Source organism: Schistocerca nitens, chromosome 8, assembly GCF_023898315.1.
Source record: "Schistocerca nitens isolate TAMUIC-IGC-003100 chromosome 8, iqSchNite1.1, whole genome shotgun sequence".
Classification (NCBI taxonomy): Eukaryota; Metazoa; Arthropoda; class Insecta; order Orthoptera; family Acrididae; genus Schistocerca; species Schistocerca nitens.
The window spans coordinates 209,877,992-209,895,230 of NC_064621.1; the positions used below are offsets into that span (position 1 = coordinate 209,877,992).

At 45.9% G+C, this 17,239-nt stretch overlaps 1 protein-coding gene across 2 annotated transcripts in view; it reads left to right on the forward strand.

Moving 5' to 3' along the window:
* The window catches only part of LOC126198641 (E3 ubiquitin-protein ligase TRIM33-like), a 161,003-nt gene that overhangs the window by 32,834 nt on the left and 110,930 nt on the right, over positions 1 to 17,239 (forward strand). For both annotated transcript variants that reach the window (XM_049935104.1, XM_049935105.1), the window contains exon 8: positions 11,753 to 12,504. In XM_049935104.1, coding sequence (XP_049791061.1) covers positions 11,753 to 12,504 — 752 coding nt within the window. The remainder of the gene's footprint in view (positions 1 to 11,752; positions 12,505 to 17,239) is intronic.

A 17,239-nucleotide genomic window follows, 5' to 3' on the forward strand; every position in this document is an offset into this window, starting at 1 on the left:
AAACCCGGGAGGGATAGACACCTTCCTTCTAGTTACCGCCCCATTTCTCTTACAAGCTGTGTCTGTAAAGTGATGGAGCGCATGGTTAACACTCGGTTAGTTTGGATTCTTGAATCTCGACGGCTACTTACCAATGTTCAATGCGGCTTTCGTCGCCGCCGCTCTGCTGTTGACCACCTTGTGACCTTGTCGACATTCATCATGAACAACTTTTTGCAAAAGCGCCAAACGGTCGCCGTGTTCTTCGATTTGGAGAAGGCTTATGATACCTGTTGGAGAGGAGGTATCCTCCGCACTATGCACGGGTGGGGTCTACGCGGTCGCCTGCCCCTTTTTATTGATTCCTTTTTAACAGATCGACAGTTTAGGTCCGTGTGGGTTCCGTATTGTCCGACGTCTTCCTCCAGGAGAACGGAGTGCCTCAGGGCTCCGTCTTGAGCGTAGTCCTTTTTGCGATAGCGATCAATCCAATTATGGATTGCATTCCACCTAATGTCTCAGGCTCTCTTTTTGTCGATGACTTCGCGATCTACTGCAGTGCCCAGCGAACATGCCTCCTGGAGCGCTGCCTTCAGCGTTGTCTAGACAGCCTATACTCATGGAGTGTGGCAAATGGCTTCTGGTTCTCTGAAGAGAAGACGGTTTGCATCAACTTTTGGCGATATAAAGCGTTCCTTCCGCCATCCTAACATCTCGGTCCCATTGTTCTCCCGTTCGTGGAAACAACTAAGTTTCTAGGGCTCACACTGGACAGGAAACTTTGTTGGTCTCCGCACGTCTCTTATTTGGCTGCCCGTTGTACACGTTCCCTTAATGTCCTCAGAGTTCTTAGTGGTTCATCTTGGGAAGCGGATCGCACTGTCCTGCTTCGCTTGTATCGGTCCATAGTCCGATCAAAGCTGGATTATAGGAGCCTCGTCTACTCGTCTGCTCGGCCATCCCTCTTACGCCGTCTCAACTCCATCCACCATTGGGAGTTACGTCTTGCGACCGGAGCATTCTACACTAGTCCCGTCGAGATTCTTTATGCTGAAGCTGCCGAATTACCATTGACCTACCGGCGCGACGTACTGCTTTGTCGGTATGCCTGCCGGCTGTTGTCAGTGCCCGACCACCCCTCTTATCAGTCCTTCTTCGCCGATTCTCTCGACCGTCAGTATGGGTTGTATGTGTCTGCCCCGCTGCCCCCTGGAGTCCGCTTTTGTCGCCTGCTTCGACAATTGGATTTTGCCCTCCCTACCACCTTCAGAGAGGGTGAGAGCCCGACACCACCGTGGCTCCAGGCTCTGGTTCATATTTATCTCGACCTCAGCTCACTCCCGAAGGAGGGTACTCCGGCTGCAGTGTATTGCTGACGGTTTGTCGAACTTTGTGCGCGACTTGCCAGTCACACCTTTATTTACACTGATGGCTCCAAAACTGACGATGGTGTCGGCTGTGCCTTTGTCGTCGGGGCCGTCACCTTTAAATACCGGCTCCTCGACCAGTGTTCCAGCTTTACGGCCAAGCTTTTTGCTCTCCATCAGGCCGTTCAGTATGCCCGCCGCCACCGCCATTCATCGTATGTACTCTGCTCTGACTCACTCAGTGCTCTTCAGAGCCTTGGATCTCCATATCCGGTCCATCCCTTGGTGCAACGGATCCGGCAGTCCCTCCATTCTTCTGCTGCTGATGGCTCTCCTGTCAGCTTTCTGTGGGTTCCCGGCCATGTAGGACTGCCTGGGAATGAGGCTGCTGATGCTGCAGCCAAGGCTGCAGTCCTCCTGCCTTGGCCAGCCTCCCATTGTGTCCCGTCATCTGACATTAGTGGGATTGTTTGTAAGAGGCTTGTGTCTTTGTGGTGGGATACTTGGTCATCACTTCAAGGAAACAAGATCCGGGCAGTAAAACCGTTCCCAACTGCTTGGACAACCTCCTCCCGACCATCTCGGCGAGAAGAGGTCCTTCTGACCAGGTTGCGGATTGGGCATTGCCGGTTTAGCCACCGCTACCTGCTCTCCGGTGACCCAGCCCCGCAGTGCCCTTGTGGTCATGCATTAACAGTGCGCCATGTTTTATTGTCGTGTCCCCATTTTAGTCAATCTCGTGTTGTCCTGTCTCTGCCATCTACTTTACAGGATATTTTAGCTGATGATGCTCGAGCAGCTGCTCGTGTTCTTCGTTTCATTACTTTGACTGGCTTGTCCAAAGACATATAACTCCTTCACTTATTTTATCTGCATCTTTGTAAGAACTTTCTGGTGTCGCCCCCCCCCCCCCCCCCCCCTTGAGTTTTACTAGATTCTATGTGCTCTAACAATTGTGACTGGGCGCTAATGACCTCAGTAGTTGAGCGCCCTTAATCCCAAAAAAAAAAAAAATAATAAAAAAATTGAGACTTGATACCATGGGGGGAGGCAGGCAAGGGCAAATTTAATGAGGAACAGAAAATTAAGATGATCCCCAGGACTGAGTGGTGCAATAAGCATAAGAACTTAAGTGCCTGATGACCCACAATCGCAACTCGGCATGGAATATTTGTCCCAATGAGGTCCTAGTACCGGCCTCTGCCCAGAACCATGCCCACTCTTCTCTCATTGCCAAGTCAGCTATCTGGTGAAGCACACTGGGACAATTTATTGGCCATTCGTACAAAAACAGTAGCTGGGTTGGCATACAATATGGCTAACTAGCCCAGTCTGCGAAACTGACAACATGATATTAGTGTTAGATTAACGTAGACAGTAACCTGTAAAACACAAGAATAATTCCCCACTTGATCTTGTGCAAATTTGCCCCCCCCCCCCCCCCCAACACACACACACACACACACACACACTTATTTTAAATTTTATTTTATTTAAAGACAAATACTGAAATAAGATTATAACACTGTAGCCCATGAATTAAAGATAACTGCAATTAAAGTATTATTTGTACCCATGACAAACATTTAAACAAGAGGGTAATATTTAAACACAAGATTAATCTGAGATAATTTCAACAATTTGCCTCCATAAATCCAACACACAGACAGCGTTAAGATTGACTGCTCATTCAAACATTTCACTAGAGACAAATAGTGCACCTTACCAATATAGGGAATTTGTCAACAATCCAAAGTGTACTAAAACCAGTCATTGTATAGCAACAGGTATGAATTGCAAGCAATCAGGGGCACACACAACCTAGAACCGGCCAAAAACCCAGTACTGTCATCCACTGAGATGATCGACTGACCAATGGTTGTTCCCGTTCCCGATAAAATAACATGCAAGGGGAAAGGTTGCAAGTGAATCGCCAACTGACAGCTTGTTACCAAGAGGTCATTTTGACAGAAGGCAACAATATAGGTAGTAGCAGGAACATACTTTTGATGGAAAACCAATAGCCATCAGTCTCTCATGGAACAGAGCCTTGGGACACTTCCTGCACAATCAGCCAACTGTTGTCCTGATTGCTTCAGCTCGAGCCCGCACTTCCTCCCAGCGCTTTCCAAATGAGTGTTGCACACCACGAAAATTTGGCCCACTGGTTGCAGTGTGATGGCAGCACCACTGGACGACCAGGGGAAAAACCAAGCAGAGGAAGTTACCTGGAAGAGAAACCGATATGAGTTGACACAGCTCAGTGTGTTGCCAGTATACATCCCCTGTCTATGCCCATTCATCCTAACTGATAACTTGATGGTGTTTATGCCAGTGTAGAAGACCAAACAGTATTAACATGACAGCTGTTACATGATGTGTCATTTCACAGGTGGTTCTCCGTTTGATAGTATATATGTTGCCAGTTACAGGGCAGATATAGTGGGTGGTAAGGATGCTCATGGCAAGTGTTACAGTGAGGATGGTCACAGGAATGGGAGCTATGGGCTGACAAGGATCTTGCGGAGATTGTGAGGATGAAGAAAAGCTATTCTAGGTGTGATATATATATATATGCGGATGGATATGTGTGTGTGTGCGAGTGTATATATATATATATATATATATATATCTATTGGTCGAATCCTCTGCACTAAATCAACAACAAAGTGATTTTGACCTAGGAGTGAAATGTTCAAAGTGCACCTTCCCTCTGGTCAGTGATCTTGCTTCGGTGTGGTAGGGGATGTCCGGGTATTCCACTTCGATATCAGCCAGAAATTCTTTAAATTGGCGATGTGTGAGTTCACGAGAGCGAAGATAATTAACCGTTGGAACAACTGTGTCCATAATATTTTTATGTTGATAATCTTCGCACAAAGTGTGTCCTGGTGTATGAGACAATGGACTGCCGCGAATAAGGAACAGATGACTTCAGCCATTTTTGACCTGACGTAACCCAGGAGTCCAGTGCACATCCCTCGTAGTGCAGGGGCTCCATCCATTGTTACACTGGTCAGGCGTTCCCATTTTAAACCCACTGACCAAACATGTTTTCCACGGCTAGAAAAATATCCAAACCCATGGTTGTGTCTTTTAATGGTAATGTATAAGGTAGAGAAATTCTTCTGTGACACGCAGATTGTCGTCAATGCCCCGAATGAATATGATGAGCTGAGATATGTTAGCAACATCTTTGGACTCATCAAGAGTGATAGAAAATTTAATGAAGTTTGCTTCTCTCTCCGTTAATTGCTGCTCCATATCTGAGGCCATATCTTCGACTCAGCGAGCAACAGTTTGAGGTGAAAGAGCTATTTTTTCAAATTTTTCCGTGAGGTCTGCTGGACAAATAAAAGCTGCCGAGTTGACCAGGTAAGCCTTGATGTGATTCCCAGCCGCAAAGGGTTTCCCTGCTTTCGCAATTCTCAGCGAGCATTTGTAACTTGTGCAAAAACTTTGCCTACCTGTTTCCTGCTCCTACCACGGCAATAAAGAAAAAATTACAATTAATTTTGTACAATTCTGTTTTTAAAACACTATTATCATTTTAACATTTAATTGTTTCACTATTTGAAACCCAAATAAAAAACTAACAAAAAAAGTTTGTTTTAGGTGCGTTTTTCCTCACTTCCTCCTCTGAAAAGCAGTCATAGAAGCTAGCAAGGACAACGGAATGTGGTCGCGAAATAAATTTTTATCTATTGGAATATTTGCATTTTAATTAATTATAAACATAGATCAAACTACAACATATATCTTCCCATCCATCAAAACACAAAAACAAAGAATGACTCTTAATGTCAATTTGCTGTCCAAGAGGGTGTTTGTGACGGCTTTTCAGAAAGTGGGAAAAAGTAAATGCACCTGAAACTTTTTCTAATGTCTGTGCGACACAATTTAATGCAACCCAAATATAAATATTAACCGAAATGTTCCTATTTGCTGACAATCTGATATTCAATAAATGGCACATTGCTAAATGACGTATCAGATTATAATATATAGTTTTATTTATCATCTTTATAAATAATGAAGAGTCATACGATAAGGAAAAACTTACTTCAAAAGCAATGCTGCTTTAAATTTTCTTTTATTTGTTCAAGCTTCGAATGGCGTTCCTCTAGCGACAAATTTTTGAACTGATCTTTGCAATCGGTATTAAAGTGCCGTTAAATCGAGTACTTTTTTTGAATAGAAGTGGTTCTGATGGCATACTAAATATTTAGCATGATTTTCGACAGCAGTACAAAAAAAGTTAATTTCCTAGTCCAGTTTAAATAGGGCGGACCTGCTGCTCCTACTTTTTTGTCTGCTGCTGTGGACCACTCATCTCGATCCACTGTAGAATTACATCTGTTGACTAACAGCTTTGTGTTGTATCAATGCCTTTGACTGCTGATGGCGAGGCAGTCTGTCTTCCGTACGAAGCGCACATACAGCGGCATGGTGAGGCACAGCGGGCAGACCACACAGTCAGCTAAGCAGCATGGCTCTGCCACTGCCACAACACACAAATTCGCGTGGGGCAGGGCACAGTTTGCATGAGCCTGATCAAAACGAATACTATTTTGCCTTTGAGGGACAAACAAACAGATCAAGAGCACGGCCATTGGAATTAGAAAGGATCCTTCATACGCCAACCTTTTCATGGACCACTTGGGGCGGGCTTTACAGGCATCCATATGCCTTCAGACCCTGGTTTGGTTTACATGCATTGATGGCATCTTTGCCGTGTGGACTCATTGTGAGGCTGACCTGTTAAAATTCTTGAAATCTCTAAATACATTCTCCCAATTAAATTTCACACAACCCTATTCCAAATCCCATGCTATCTTCCTTGCTGCAGACCTCATCCTCAACTGAGGCTCAGCTACACTCTTCTGTTCACATAAAACAAATTAGGATCACATCTCTTGTCACTCAGTATTATCCTGGTTTTGAATCAGCTATTTCGACAAGGCTTTGACTGCAAGAAATCATGCCCTAAAATGAGGTTCACTCTGTCCCACATTTTTGCTATCACACCTAGAATAGCTTTTCTTCATCCTCACAATCTCCGCAAGATCCTTGTCAGCCCATAGCTCCCATTCCTGTGACCATCCTCACTGTAACACTTGCCATGAGCATCCTTACCACCCACTATATCTGCCCTGTAACTATATATATATATATATATATATATATATATATATATATATATATATATATATATATATATATATATAGCTGTGTATATGCGGATGGATATGTGTGTGTGTGCGAGTGTATACCCGTCCTTTTTTCCCCCAAGGTAAGTCTTTCCGCTCCCGGGATTGGAATGACTCCTTACCCTCTCCCTTAAAACCCACTTCCTTTCATCTTTCCCTCTCCTTCCCTCTTTCCTGACGAAGCAACCGTTTGTTACGAAAGCTAGAATTTTGTGTGTATGTTTGTGTGTCTGTCGACCTGCCGGCGCTTTTGTTTGGTAAGTCTCATCACTTTCTTTCTTTTTAGATTTATTTTTTCCACGTGGAATGTTTCCCTCTGTTATATATAAAGAGTTTGGGCTGAGATGTCAGTCGAGGCAGAAGTGCAGAGGCAAAGATGTTGTTGAATGACAGGTGAGGTATGAGTGGCGGCAACTTGAAATTAGCGGAGATTGAGGCCTGGTGGATAACGGGACGAGAGGGTATATTGAAGAGCAAGTTCCCATCTCCGGAGTTCGGATAGGTTGGTGTTAGTGGGAAGTATCCAGATAACCCGGACGGTGTAACACTGTGCCAAGATGTGCTGGCCGTGCACCAAGGCATGTTTAGCCACAGGGTGATCCTCATTACCAACAAACACTGTCTGCCTGTGTCCATTCATGCGAATGGACAGTTTGTTGCTGGTCATTCCCACATAGAATGCTTCACAGTGTAGGCAGGTCAGTTGGTAGATCACGTGGGTGCTTTCACACGTGGCTCTGCCTTTGATCGTGTACACCTTCCGGGTTACAGGACTGGCGTAGGTGGTGGTGGGAGGGTGCATGGGACAGGTTTTACACCGGGGGCGGTTACAAGGGTAGGAGCCAGAGGGTAAGCAAGGTGGTTTGGGGATTTCATAGGGATGAACTAAGAGGTTATGAAGGTTAGGTGGACGGCGGAAAGACACTCTTGGTGGAGTGGGGAGGATTTCATGAAGGATGGATCTCATTTCAGGGCAGGATTTGAGGAAGTCGTATCCCTGCTGGAGAGCCACATTCAGAATCTGATCCAGTCCCGGAAAGTATCCTGTCACAAGTGGGGCATTTTTGTGGTTCTTCTGTGGGAGGTTCTGGGTTTGAGAGGATGAGGAAGTGGCTCTGGTTATTTGCTTCTGTACCAGGTCGGGAGGGTAGTTGCGGGATGTGAAAGCTGTTGTCAGGTTGTTGGTGTAATGCTTCAGAGATTCCGGACTGGAGCAGATTCGTTTGCCACGAAGACCTAGGCTGTCTCAATCTCCGCTAATTTCAAGTTGCCGCCACTCATACCTCACCTGTCATTCAACAACATCTTTGCCTCTGCACTTCCGCCTCGACTGACATCTCTGCCCAAACTCTTCGTCTTTGAACATGTCTGCTTGTGTCTGTATATGTGTGTATGGATATGTGTGTGTGTGCGAGTGTATACCAGTCCTTTTTTCCCCCTAAGGTAAGTCTTTCCGCTCCCGGGATTGGAATGACTCCTTACCCTCTCCCTTAAAACCCACATCCTTTCATCCTTCCCTCTCCTTCCCTTTTTCCTGACGAAGCAACCATTGTTTGAGAAAGCTTGAGTTTTGTGTGTATGTATGTGTTTGTTTGTGTGTCTATCGACCTGCCAGCGCTTTCGTATGGTAAGTCACATCATCTTTGTTTTTAGATATATTTTTCGCGCGTGGGAAAACAGATTTTTGGAGATAAGTGAGCTTCAACCAGCCTTAGATATATTTGTTTGCCCATTCTCCCTTTGGGCAGAGGACGTCTCACAAGTGTTTCAACTAGAGCTGATTGACCTGCAGTGCGATATCCACATGAAGGACTACTTTCTTTTGTGTAAAACTTTGGACGACTTTTACAGCTGTTTTCCACGAGTGAAGTACCCTTTTTTGCACAAGCACGCCGCCAGTCCCTCAGTGTTTGGTTTCACGTATATTTGTGAGCGCTTTTTCTCCCTTTTAAAGCTTCCTAAAACTAATAACCGTTCACTACTTAGCAATAAAAATTTGATTGAGGTTAGCAGTCTCCCGGAATATTGTACCAATCCTAGACAAAATCATTTCCTCGAAAAATAAAAACATGTAAAATGTTAATGGTCTTCTTTAACAATGTTGACTGTAAGGATTAAAGGTCTTTACAACCTTAATTCTGTTTTTTTAATAAGTTTTCGAACTTCATCAATTAAAATTATTGCGTACAAAATAGCAAACTAAGGATTTGATGTCCTTAGTCTGAGAAGGGATACAAAAAGCTGTAGCATGAATACAACATAAATATTTACTTGTAACTACTAATAGGAAGAATGAGACACTATATCCCGTATGTAAAATTATTTCTAAAATAGAATATTTATGACACTAATTCATTTAAGAAATTGATATGTATTTCAGAAGATGTCTACTGTACGTATGATGAGTGCGCATGGGCAATACTAATAGAATCAACCTGTGAGTCAGAAAACTAGTATGTTGTTCTTTGATTCTTGTTTTGGATATTGTTTTGTAAAGCTTTGTGCTGTAATTCTGCCACATGAACACTAATTGTTACCTACAAGTAAATGGTTTGCTTGTTTTACCATTCATCAGCCACTTTTACAGAGCTGCACTTCCTCTGTTTTTTGTGTATGTTGGATCTGACCACGGGACAGTCCAGCGCAGAACAGTGCTGTGCAGTCTCTCTCTCTCTCTCTCTCTCTCTCTCTCTCTCTCTCTCTCTCTCTCTCTCTCTCTCGCTCCTATGCCGACACTAGCGACACACAGCCGAGTACGGGACACTGAACTGCGCAGCCGCGCCCGCCGGGCACAATTCTTGAGTGAGTCTAGTTTAGATGCAGACTCCATACAGCAGTACATCACCATTCACTGGGTGTAATTACCCAACCAGCCGAGTGGAAAAGCAGATTTCCCTGACATCCTTAGGATTACACCACATATCACTCAGTGTTACCCTCATGTTGAATGCATTAATCATCTAGTTTGACAAGGTTATAACTTCCTAAAATCATACCCTAAAATGGGGTCTATTCTGTCTTGACATTTTGCCCACGACGCGTACTGTAGCTTTCTGCTTTATGTTGCCCTCCCAATCTCCTAAATATTCTCCTCAGACCCTATGATCCTCTCCGCACCCATTTCCCTATGCTGTGGCTTCCATCCCTATGACGACCACACTGTAAGACTTGCCCTATGCACCCTCCTACCACCACCTATACCAGCCCTGTAACTGGAAAAACGTGTACTCTCAATGGGAGAACCACCTATGAAACGAAACATGTCAGGTACCAACTGTTACGTAAACACTGTTTGGCCTTTTACATTGGCATCACTACCACCAAGTTATCAGTTAGGATGAATGGGTGTAGGCAGAGGGTGCATACTGATGACATACATTATCTTGTAGCGGAGCATGCTCTACAACATGACATTGTGACATTGGTGCCTGTTTCACCACACGTGCTATCTGGTTTCTTCCCCAGACACCACTCAGAACTCCAAAGGTAAGAGAAACTCACATTACAACATGTCCGTGGTTTCCACTATCCACCTGTCTTTAATTTACGTTGATTTCTTCTCGGTAACAATTCCTTCTTCACTACTTTTAATTTTCTACATCTTTGTTTTATGACCTGTCTATTTTTTCCCACCTTCACCTCTACTACAAACTACTCACTTCACTTTTCTCTCGTATTAACTCATGCATGATGTTTTGTCAGTAATCTCTGTCTTGCTTATTACCTTATCTCCGACCTTTAAGCTCTCAGTATTTCATATCTCGTCCAGAGCAGTCCCCAACAATCAGTCTTATCTTTTCATCCTGACCAGTAAGTGACTCCTGACCCAGGGTTCTGGGCATCTTTTCTGAGCTCTCCCGATTGCCTAAACCTCACCAGTCCTTTTCTTTTATACCCCTTTCTTCCGCTTCAACCCTTCTGCCAGCATGAGGAACCACTGGCTCCAAAAGCTTGCAGATTTAAATACCTTTATATGTATGTTCTGCAGACACTACTTAATGTGTAGATTTTTTATCTATCCAGTTACATTATGGTTTCAAAAATTTATTATTTTTGTTGATATATCTTTATTTGTGTTTGCTTTGAAATTATTTCAGCTTATGTAAAGAGTATTTAATCTGACTATTTGATATGAATTTATTTTGTTCTTTATTCCCAGTCAGTCCTAGGATTTTTATCTGTCACTGACCACTTATTTCGCCTCTGACAGTGTTTGTTGATGTGAAAATGCTTAGTTTCATCATGGTTTGGAGTCCAAATTAAAATGTAGGTCCCCCAGTAACTACCTTGGTAAGTCATTTCAAAAGTCGGGGGAAGACAACAGCATACCACCTTCAACAATGATCTTCAGACCAATGTTTGGATTAGTGACATCTTTGCTTAGTACACATATAATGACTATACTGTTCTTGCAGTCAATAGAACTGAAAAATTCCTCTATCAAAATTACCACTAATTATGCAAGCAATAATTGTGTGAAACACTGCTTCCCTCTGCTCACCAATGAGATCGAGACATGCAGTGGTGCAGAGGTTAATGTCATGTACTGTATTGCTGAAAAGCCCTTGGCAGAGGTTCACTAAGTAATAAAATAATTTAGGTGAAAAATTCTGATCCCAATCAAATAAAAATTGCTATTTGCTGAGCTATCATTTGGAATGGAGGAATTTTTTTCATCTTGGAATAAGAGGACTGGGTTAGAGGAGAGAGAGATGCAGCTGGGTGCTGTAAAAGGGATCTCTTATGTCACCATGTTTTATGTGCAAAGAATAAGGAGAAAAATTGAAACTACTGCGTTAGGTGATATTGTGGTTTTTTAGGTGATGTTGTGGTGAAGACTGGACTCACATTTGGGAGAAGTTGTGTTCAAACCCCCCATCCATGTCTCCAGATTTAGGTTTACCAATAGTTCATTCAATTAGTTCACTTGGGGGCTGGAATAATCCTTTTAAAAAGATCATAACTGTTTTTTCCCTAGCCTTCACTACTGATTAGTACTCTTTCTATATTTAGCTTATTATCAGTACTTTATACTCTAAGATGCCATTTCTTAAATGTTTAAAGTGATCTGTTCTAACAAGTCCATTGCTATGTATACATAAAAAACACATCTCACATTGCAGTACCACCAGTGGTTCATGTTGTTGCAGTTCATAGTGATTATGGATATTGCATTTTTCAAATATATTGTTGCAGCGGTTTCTAGTATTGGTGGGATAGTGGTGGATGGCCGGATGTATACATCAGGAAGCAGTGGAGCTCATCAGCCTCCAGCTCAGTCTCAATCACCACAGCAGCAACCACAACCCCCACCGCCACCACCTCCACCACCACCGCCCCAACCTCAACAGCAGCAGCAGCAGCAGCAGCAGCAGCAACAACAACAGCACCACCACCACCACCAACAGCAGCAGCAGCAGCAGCAGCAGCAGCAGCACCAACAACAACAGCAGCAACACCAACACCAACAGCAGCAGCAGCACCAACAACAACACCACCAGCAGCAGCAGCAACCACAGCAACAACATCAGCATCTTCAGCAATCTCCACAGCCACAGCATGCACAGTTTCAGCAGACACTGCACCTCGCGCAGTCTCCACAGCAGCAACATCAGCAGCAACATCCAGCTGTGCAGTCAAGCCATGTACAACCTCCACATCAGCAGGCTCCCTTGGCACCACCACCTGTGCTTGGAAATCCTCCTCCGTATCCTCAAACCCCTCAGCAGGTGCAGCGACAGCAACCTCAGCCGCCGCTTCTGCATCATCAGCATCAGCATCAGCAGCCGCAGCAGCAAGGACCCAGCCCACAGCCCCATCACCGTATTTCCCCACACAGCCGAATGTCTCCTCACCAGAGTGTGCCAGTGGGACCAACACCCGGTCGTAACATGATGCGACAGCCACCGCATGTGCCAGTACTTATGCAGACCAACCACCATCAGCAGGTTAGATTAGCTTCTGTATTTTTAAGGCTAAATGAAACCTCAGAGAGAGTAAATGTTCAGCCCATTGTTTTACAATATACTTCTTTTCCTTAGGTGATATTTTATTTGGTCGTTCTGGATGGAGCTACTGCCGAAATCTTACTCTTTGGAATTTTATTATTATAGCTTGATATTGGAAATTATCTACAAAATTCACATTTTACTGTATTGATATCAACAGTCATAACTGATCGGAGAGAGTAGGATTTAGAACTGTCAAAGTGCTATGTGATGTATACAGGAGCAGCTACCATTTACTGTGTTAGGAACACACTTTATTTGTAACTGACCTACACAGTTTTGAGTAGCATTCATCTTCAGCAGTATCTTCACATATACTGAATACTAATCAGTTTGAATGCCATGAAGTGCTATAACAATCCTAATATTCTCTAATATCCTATAAAACTTTCATGAGTAATTGCTTCGTGTGTGTGTGGGGGGGTGGGGGGGGGGGGAGAGGATAGGGACAGTACTAGGTAGGTTCTGTTTGTCACCAACAGAAAACCTGTCAACTTTCAGGGTAACAAAAGCAATGGACTTTTATGATGAAATTTAGTACAGTTAAATGTCAAGAAAGATTTGAATATCATGGTTTGATTATTGAACATGAATAGTCATACTAATCCTTTCCCATTTTTAAAATTATTTAAAATTTCTTTCGGATAGATTTGATTAGCAAGGAATACTTGACCCTACAGAATAAAACAGAACAAACCACACACATTGCCTAATCTATTACTGAAGAATGCCTAAAAAATCCTCATGTGTGCCAATGTTGGTGAAACAATAACATACAACATCCACATTTAATATTACAACCTGTAATGGAGAACAAATAATTTTCTATGTGAAGGCTCTCTCGCTCCTATATTTAAATGTGAATGCCCGTATAACAATATAAAAAAAATGTTTTCTAAGGAAATCAGACAGTTGGCTCATCCTCACAAGGAAGTGAATAATCAAAGTGTGAAACATATTGCTGTTTATTACTTTAACTACCCCCCCCCCCCCCCCCCCTGCGGGTTCGAGGGTTAGAATAGGCCCGCGGTATTCCTGCCTGTTGTAAGAGGCGACTAAAAGGAGTCTCAAACTTTTCGGCCTTATGTGATGGTCCCCTGTTGGGTTTGACCTCCATCTCTCAAAATTTTCCAAAGAGCGAGCCGATTGGGGAAGGGCGCCTTACTTGGTGCATTGTGTCCATCTTGCGATCAGACCTTTCGCCAGCTTATTCGCCGTTGCATTGCAGTCCTGCCCACTCTCCATCTCTTGGGCATGACTACGTTCCTGCGTGCAGATTACACCTTGCACTGTGCAGTGCCTCTTTCTGACCTGACGGCGACCATGGACCACATGTTACCTAACATGCAGCGCGGTAGCCAGTCCGTTGTGGTGGGGTCGCTATATACCCTGTTGGTTGTAGCCCCCTGAAAACACAGGGATCACTCTACTGATGCCTGCGCCGTTAACTCCCCACATATGCCAAGGAGTAGATGCCTATCCTCCTGGGGCATCGGGACTCCCGGCAATGGCCATCCTGCCAGGTGGCTCTTACTGCGGCTGGGTGGCGCCCGTGGGGAGGGCCCTTGGTCGGAGTAGGTGGCATCAGGGCGGATGACCCGCAATGAAGCGTGGTACTCGTCTCTCGCTGGTGGCCAGCCGCCAGCAGTCTCTAAGCGTTCTCGGGCTCAATTTAATGCTGCGAAGTACGATCCAAAAAGTTCCCCTCCCTGGCCACACCGTGGGAGGAACGTAAGTCTCAGGATGGCAGTAGCAGTTATTCGCCCCGATTCTTAGTTTGTACGAGAACTGATGGAGAGTCTTTTCTCTCCACAAAGCCTCAGTTCTTCGTCGAGCATTTAGAGGACAAGTTTGGGGAGGTGGAGGGCTTGTCCAAAATGCGCTCTGGATCGGTCCTGATACAAACGGCATCCTCTGCCCAGTCACGACGGTTACTTGCTTGTGACAAGTTGGGGGATGTTGCTGTTACGATCACACCCCATAAGAGTTTAAATATGGTCCAGGGAGTTATTTACCATAAGGACCTTCTTTTGCAGTCTGATGACGAGCTGCGCGCCAACTTAGAGCGCAGAGGTGTACATTTCGTCTGGCGCGTTCATCGGGGTCCGAAGGAAAATCAGATTGCTACCGGTGCATTCATCTTGGCCTTTGAGGGTGATACGTTACCAGAAAAGGTCAAGGTGATGGTCTACCGATGTGACGTCAAGCCCTATATCCCTCCCGCGATGCAGTGCTTCAAGTGCTGGAAGTTTGGCCATATGTCTTCCCACTGCACTTCCAGCCTCACATGTCGAGGTTGCGGACGCCCATCTCATCCCGATACTCCATGTTCCCCGCCTCCCATCTGTGTCAACTGCGGAGAGCACTATTCACCTTGCTCGTCAGACTGCAGAATCTTCCAGAAAGAGCGCAAAATCATGGAATATAAGACCCTGGACCGACTGACCTATACTGAGGCCAAAAGGAAATACAACCGATTACATCCTGTGAGAATGACATCTTCCTACGCCGCTGCTACAACACCTGTGCTAGCCCCATCAGTTTCGCGACTTCCGGCCGGATCGACGAGTAGTACAACTCCTCCTGCCCCCTTGCCAGTGTGGGGCTCTACCCACCAGGTTGCTCCTGCACCACCTACCTCAGGAGCAACACCATCCCACCCATCGGGGACGTCCGTCCCCGTTTCTAAGCCGGAGAAGTGTCCAACTTCTTCGGCTTCTCACACTCGCAAGGGGTCCCTTGGGTCCCTCCCTTCCCAGGTTTCCACCAGCAGGAAGGGTGACGACCGACAGTTGCGTAAGTGCCCACAATCCGCTGGTCGTAGGGCTTCACGATCCTCCTCAGTCCCGGAGACTGAATCTGTGAAGCCCTCCCAGCCAGTTAAACCCAAGGAGCAGCGTGAGAAATCCAAGAAGAAGAGCTCTCAATCCCAAGGAACTCGCGGTGGCAGCCACCCTACCGCAACCTTCCAGCTCTGCATCTGAGGACGAGTTGGAGATTCTGGCGTCCGCTGAGGACCTCAATCTCGCCAGTCCCTCAGACGCCATGGATAGCGCTAGCACCGGTGCTCAATTGGAGGCAGCAGGTGACCCAGCAGCGTAATCTGCCTTCCAAGTCCCATCACGCCTCTCTCAGACATGGACAATACCATCCTCCAGTGGAACTGCAGCGGTTTCTTCCACCATCTAGCTGAGCTCTCTTCTGCATTGCTATTCAGGAAACTTGGTTTCCAGCAATGCGAACCCCCGCCCTCCGTGGCTATCGGGGTTATTATAAGAACCAGGCAGCTTATGAAAGGGTGTCTGGTGGCGTCTGCATATATGTCCTTAACTCTCTTCACAGCGAGTCTATCCCTCTACAAACAGCTTTATGTCGCTGTTCGGGTGTGGACGCCACAGGCTGTTACCGTCTGCAGTCTTTACCTTCCACCGGATGGTGCTGTCGCGCAGCATGTCCTGGCTGCTCTGATAGAACAATTGCCGCCACCTTTCTTGTTACTGGGCGACTTCAACGCCCATAACCCTCTGTGGGGTGGGTCAGTGGCGACAGGTCGAGGCACCACCATTGAGCACTTATTAGCACAGCTCGACCTTTCGCTTTTAAATGATGGTTCCTCCACACACTATAGCGTGGCGCATGGCACATACTCCGCCATCGACCTTTCGATCTGCAACCCTAGCCTCTTACAGTCTGTCCACAGGAGAGTGCATGACGACCTGTGTGGTAGTGACCACTTTCCGATCTTTCTGTCACTGCCACAGCGTCAGTCTTCTCTGCGCCCTTGCAGGTGGGCTATGAATAAGGCTGACTGGGACTTGTTTTCCTCCACTGCCGCTATTGAGCCTCTCTCTAGTGATGCCATTGACGCGGTGGTTCAATCGGTCACCACCGGCATTGTTACTGCCGCCGAATCTGCCCTTCCCCGTTCTTCTGGGTCCCCTCGGTGGCGTACTGTGCCTTGGTGGTTGCCTGAGATCGCTGCAGCGGTTAAAGATCGCCTTCGGGCACTCCAGCGTCACAAGCGACATCCCTGCATTGAACACCTCATCACCTTCAAACGGCTGCGTGCACGGGCCCGCCGCCTTATCCGCCAAAGCAAGCAGGAGTGCTGGGAGCGGTATGTGTCCACCATTGGCCTCCATGTCTCTCCATCGCAGGTCTGGGCCAAGATCCGACGCCTCTATGGCTATCGGACCCCTGTCAGCGTCCCTGCGCTCTCACTGAATGGAGCAGTTTGTACGAACTCCGACGAAATTGCCGACAGCTTGGCAGAGAATTTTGCTATGAGTTCTGCTTCTGTGAATTACCCCCTGGCCTTCCGCTCCATTAAAGAGTGGATGGAACGTCGGAGCCTTTCGTTTCGCACCCACCATCCAGAATCGTACAATGTTCCATTCAGTGTGTGGGAATTTCGCAGTGCCCTAGCCGCTTGCTCTGATACCGCTCCTGGGCCAGATGGCATCCACTGTCAGATGCTGAAACACCTTTCAGTGGGCTGCCAGCGATGGCTCCTCGACCTTTACAACCGCATTTGGGTCGAGGGTGAGTTTCCGTCGCAGTGGCAGGAAAGTATTGTTATCCCCATTCTGAAACCTGGCAAGAACCCTTTGGTGGTGGACAGCTACCGTTCCATTAGCCTCACCAACGTTCTTTGCAAGTTGCTTGAAAGGATGGT